The following is a 6,135-nucleotide window of genomic DNA, read 5'->3' on the forward strand; positions in this document are numbered from 1 at the left end:
TGTGCGTGTATGCACTTAATTGATTTGTGTGTTTGTATATGTGCAATTGTATACCACGTCCTCCTGTCGAACAGTGCAATATTGAGATCCTGAGCATTGGCCTGGCCCCTCAGGGCAACATACATATATAAACCCATTTTCATATTACATATTCTGTTACAGAACTGCTTCTGTCTACAAATCCCAATTTTATTATGCAGTAGTTATCTGTATATTGGGATTTTTTCATTCTAGTTTAATAATTAGTTAGATTTAAATTTATCCAGAGAACGCAAGATGAATAATACTATAGTATGCATGAAGTAACAAATAAATATTTATTCATCCTTGTTAATTACACTAGTATCAAGAGCAACTGCATACTTAAGTTAGTTTATTGACTAACAAAGTGACATTAAGCAAAGGGTACTTTAAGGTAAATTTTGAAAGAAGGGGGAAAAGTTCTAGAACAACAACAAAATGAGACTGTTTTAAATCTTGATTCCTAAACTAATCTTCCTGAATAGTCAGAGGTCAAAACAAATTTGAACTGATGCCCCAAGTTTATAAAAGCTATAATACTTCTGTTCATTATGCCTCAATGATAGCAGCATTGCATGTGTTCCCTTAAGGAAAAAAAATACCTTTTCTAACTGCCATCCCTGAAAAGACAACTTGAGAATCATGCTGCAAATTATACTTACTTTCCATGTATCATCATCAATAATGATTAAGTTTTCAGGTCAAATTGTGTCTTAGCTAAAAGCTTGATCATGAACCACTGAAGTTAATGGGAGTTCTGCCACTACTTTAAATACTCACAGGAGCCAGCCCTTCTACCCATGCAATACCATAACTTTACATTATATATTCAGTTACATTTGTGTAGTGTCCTCCACTGCAAAAATATGTCCCTGTTACACATATGTGAACCTTTTTTTATATATTTGCATAATTGCAGCAAATGGTTAGTAATTCTACTGACAATGCACAAGAAAGAAAAGAATGAGACTAATTCTATTCTGGCTGTGTTGAATCTGTTCTGGTGAAAGCTATACACAAAAACCTTAGTACAAGTAATGTATCAGTTGAGTAAAAGTGAATGCAGGGTAGACATGTACCTTACAGAATAAGCGAATTAGAGATGCATAAGCTTTCATGAGTAAGAGCTGACTTTTATCAGATGCAATGAAAGGACATGTAAAGAGTAAGATGCTTCTGCTTCTACGTAAACACTTCTTGGATTAGAATCACTTTAAAGAGATCTTTCTGGACAAAAAAAAGCACACAGAAAAAAAAAAAAAAAAGCTAAGTATTACCTGTTCTTCAAAATTCATGTTCTCCAGAAATTTCTGATTCATAGTCTCAGCAAATTTATTGATTGCTCTCAAAAACACTCTAAAAGAGAAAACGACATTATAACTTTATTCTTTGTAAATAACCTATGGAATTCTAAACTAATCATGCCCACCATTAGTGAAAAACGAATTCATTTAAGATTGATAAAAACCAGAAAGAGTAAAAGTATCACATCCAAAAATAGAACAAACATTATTCCATGCCACAGAACACAACTTAAATTATGTTATGCTTTGTGACAGTATTCCATTCATTATTTGACTGTCAAAAAGTTCCTCAATTATTTTTAATATAAAATTTGAGCAACCTTTTTATTATAACATTACAAAGAATTCTTGATAATACATAGATAATACATTTTTCAAATACAATTTACCATTTATTTGACAAGCATGTTTTGTTTACAGCAATGTTCTTGCTTTCCTTTCACTGATCTCAGAATCAGAAATACTCAAGCCTTTTACAATTATAGTAACTCATTAGATACAGCAGTTACATTCTGCAATTAAGTGTACACCGTATAGCCTGTCAATTTTCCTATAGTGTTCCAAGTTTGGTTACAATTCCCTTCCTCCTCCAGTTAACTGTAAAACTCACTCATCTGACTTGCATTTTATTTTATTTTTTGCAAGATATACAAAGATTAGTGTCCACATCATGGGTCAGATGCTAACCTGCCTTCCATGCATTTATGGACTAGGTGGAGCACATAGGAAATTTAGGTGGCAAGTTTATGGGCATGATCCCAATCCCTCCTGGGTATGTGTGCACTTGAATTCTAACAATAATCTCTCTTGCACCCCAGTGGCCAATTTCCCCACAGGCAATGTCATACTGATGCAACTGGTGAAAATGTAGGGCATGCGTAGGCCTTTATTCACACCCACACACCACATGTTGTTGGTCTGGTTTGAAACAACTTGCTTACGAGGAGTTGTGAATGAAACCAGTGCTTCATGATTTGTTAGGATAGTGAAGTTTTAATTATTACAGTTGTCACGACCTTGGAATTTAATTTATTTATTAGGATATCATGTTTCTTTTCAACATCTTCCCTGGGAGAATTAACAGAGCTTATTTTTACAGAAAAAAATTCAAGGGCACAATTTGATTTGACAGCGTCCCTTAAACACCAACTAGGCTAATCTTCGTATTGAAAGTTAAGGCTTGATTTGGAAAACGTGTTTGTTCTCAATTGAAACTGAATTGTGCAGGCCAAGCTTTACTTGGTAATCTCCTTTTTCATATCAGCTAAGCTTCCATTGCACTTCTCGTCAATACCTCTCACCTTTCTTCTCTGATGAACGTTGATGAATGATGGCCTGCAGGGATTGGACCCACATGCTAGGTCAATGCACTTTTAAATGTTCCCGATTTGGATGGTTTCCAGAACCATCTCTTTGGCTCCTCTGGCAGATGTTTTGGGCTTGGACTCTTTGGTTTCCCTTTCGAAAGTGATGCACTACAGCCTAGCAAATCTAAGTCACAGCATTTCCCAATAGCTGAACCAGAAATACCTGTTCCCAGAGCCCTTTCAAGCACTTTGGGTGAAGGGAGATTCTCTCTGCAACCTATCTGGCCACATAAAGCAGTTTATAGCTGTGACCAAAAAGTGCATGAATACATACAGCTTCAAAAATCGCTGATTGGGTAAAAGTCTGATCCCTCGTTGAATGAGGTATCAGATAAAGATGTTTCAAAATGTAGCATCTTTTGTAACTTGTGTCTTCCCAGCCTGCTTTCAGAATGGGAAAGGGAAGAGAGGGAGTTCACAGTGGGGTTCTTTTCAGCCCCTCCTGGAGCTGGGGTGTGTGTATTGCCTGCCCTTCCCCACAGAGTTGGGAGGGCTCCAATTCATGCACCCCACCATTCAGCACCCCACCCTTCAGCAGGGAAGCCCCAAAAGTGAAGTCTCTGCTGCTTCCCCCTCCCATTCTGAAAACAGCCCAGCACTGGCAGAGAACCTGCCAGCTCCCAGCCAGCAGCCAGGTTCCCCTCCCCCCTGGAACCAACAGTGAACTTCTGTTTGGTCTAGGGTAACCTTGTAACAAAGAATGCTTTGCAAAAATGGCTTTGCAGAAGTCATTCTGAGTTACACTGGGAGCTGCACTTCTGTCTGCACCCTTAGATTTATACGTTATCCCTTCAGGCATATATGTTAGGTGAAACACATACAGACTGTGCAAATAGATTCCTAAAACAATCGCAATGCAGAAGACCCAGAGTAAAGCAAAGACAAATATGTTCTTCCTTGTTTCCCTTTTCTCAGCACTCTTGAATACCCTTTGGGAGCACTCCTTTCACAATTCCATCCCTGTGCCTCTGTTGGACTGCACTCCTCCATCTCAGGACTTTTCTCTTTCTGTGACCCTTAGAGTCAATGTCCTTGAGCTCTAGCTAGTCAGATAATCCAAAGAAAAGAAAAAAGAAACCCTACTGTTCTAAGTTCCTTCTCAACTTCTCATCTTTTTTTGTTTTTAATTCCCTGGTCAATTACCTCTGTATTTGTTCTTTTGAGGTAACAACTGTTCCAGTGATAATATCTATAACAAACATCCTATTCAAAAACAGATATATGGGTACTTGCCTTTATCTTTTTAGCACAAGGAGTATGCCAAAGAATACAGTTAAGTGCTGACAGAGGTGTAAATATGCAAAATTCATAACCTCTTAGCAAATTAATAAAACTTACATAAAGAGATCCTTCAAAACATTAAACTTACTAACTCAGAGGGAACCACCAGAAAAAAAAAATGGATAAGAACCAATTCAGTCAAATAGTTATTCACCAGTTAAAATTACTTGATCATATCAACACTGTTACATGGCCTTACACTGTATACTCCCACCATTCTTCATCAGCCTACTTCTGTAGGTGCCCCTTCCATGCTCAGGGCTATTTTTGTCAGGCATATTGGAGTGACACATTTGCAGAAAGTATGCAATATCTTTGTGTTGTCAAGTTTCAAGTACTCCTCATGCATTTGTATTTTGCCTAGAGGGTATCTCTATTTCTATTATTGGCAGCCAGTCAGGAGACTTGAATTCTATTCCTAGCTCTGTCAGAAATTTGCTCTGAGAACTAAACTTGTCTGTGCCTCAATTACCCTTTAATAAAAAGGGGTTAAATATTACTTCCCCTGGTGGGATTCAACTGACACTAAACTGAAGCTTGTGGAGTCCTTTGATATTTCTGCACAATAGCAGAAGTATAATTTCTGTTGCTTTTGATGGTGTATGGGCTTTAAGATGTAGTGATACTGCAGTTTAAATAGACTTACCATTAGTCTGGGAGTCAGGGAAACGAAATTCAGATTCAATTAAAAATGGATCAAACAAAAATATAATTATTTTAAAATGACAGCAATGAGAAAAATTTAGAAGATGCACATTTGTTTCCTCCTACAAAATTTGACCTATGAGATTAACAAAAAATGTATCTGATTGAATATAAATCAGATACTGAGATGTCTATTCTGAATGACTTGAACTGGATCTGCAGGTAACTGCATGCAACACTGCAGGCCTAAGTAGGACCAGGCAGAAAATTTAGAATTCTCTCATGGAGTAAACTGAATTTCAGACTGTTTCTCTCTTTGACAAAAGTGGGACAGAAGGGCTGAGAGAGAATAAAAGAATATTTTCCTACATGTAGGCACCACATTGTTAATCAAGGCATGAATACAAAGCTATTACTAAAAATGATGAACCTCTATTTATCTCAAAATAACTTTGTACATTGTCCCTGTGTTTGAAGTGTAAATAGATTAAATAGATTAATATAAACTCAAAGAACATATCTGCAACTTTGAACTATTACTAGCATCAAATTAGTCTCTTATGCTCTGTAGCTTAAAATGGGAAGATGATTGTCATCAGATCAGTGGATTACAGAGTCAAAGACCAAAAACCCCCCACCTGATTAGTTTTAAGGTCTTGCACTAAAAATATCACACACTGGAAAATCCAATGATTTAAATGGGAAGCTTTTGTAGCAGTGGAGCCTTAATCTGCTTTTGTTTGCCTATCTAGAACTTGCTTCTAGTGCACAAAGCTATGGCCAAGATCTTTAAAACTGAAGGCTTTATATGCTTTGCAGTCTTTTAAGTCCATATATTGATACCTAGTATGAGGTTTTCTAAAGCAGTGGTTCCCAACTTTTTTTCTCACTGAAGCCCCGCAGGAGTGGGACAGGGTGCACAGAGTTGGCTGCCTCCCTCCCAGGGCTCCCCCACCACCCAACTTTAACCCCAGAAGCTCAGATGTGACCCTGGAACCTGCTAAGCCAGGCAGATGGACGGGGCTCTGGATAGGGGGCTTATGCCATGACCCTGCAGCAAACCAACTGCAGCCTGGTATCGGCCACAGCCCAGTGGCTGGGAACCTCTGTTCTAAAGCACTGAGCACCCAGTAACTCTCATACTCACTGGGTGTATCTATATATGCAATTAACACAAAACAATCAACTCCAGTGCAGTTTGTACCAAAGTTTACTGATCCTGGGCACAGCGTTTACATGTGTGCCTGGGACTGCAGCACAGAGAGGATCTGGGAGGTCAACCTCCCAGGCCAGTGCTACTCTGCCCTGGCTCAATGTGCTGCAGAGATGCTGCCTGGGGCACAAAGGTGTTACAGTGTGGAAGCAGCCAGCAGGCAGCCCCCACACTGTAGCACCCTCATGCCTCAGTCAGGCCCAGTCATCATCCACATTTGCATTTTAGAGCTCATTAACTACTCCACTACAGCTTAATACTTATCTTGGACAGTACTATCTTCCAGAGGAAGTTAATTTACTGC

At 38.6% G+C, this 6,135-nt stretch overlaps 1 protein-coding gene across 1 annotated transcript in view; it reads right to left on the reverse strand.

Moving 5' to 3' along the window:
• The window catches only part of DOCK2 (dedicator of cytokinesis 2), a 519,632-nt gene that overhangs the window by 140,108 nt on the left and 373,389 nt on the right, over window positions 1–6,135 (reverse strand). Inside the window, exons 32-33 of the mRNA XM_019534715.1 lie at window positions 3,836–3,895; window positions 1,299–1,377 (exon numbers count right to left, since the gene is read on the reverse strand). Coding sequence (XP_019390260.1) covers window positions 1,299–1,377; window positions 3,836–3,895 — 139 coding nt within the window. The remainder of the gene's footprint in view (window positions 1–1,298; window positions 1,378–3,835; window positions 3,896–6,135) is intronic.

The sequence above is a fragment of the Crocodylus porosus genome, unplaced genomic scaffold (assembly GCF_001723895.1).
Source record: "Crocodylus porosus isolate Cpor-Errol unplaced genomic scaffold, CroPor_comp1, whole genome shotgun sequence".
NCBI classification, from domain to species: Eukaryota; Metazoa; Chordata; order Crocodylia; family Crocodylidae; genus Crocodylus; species Crocodylus porosus.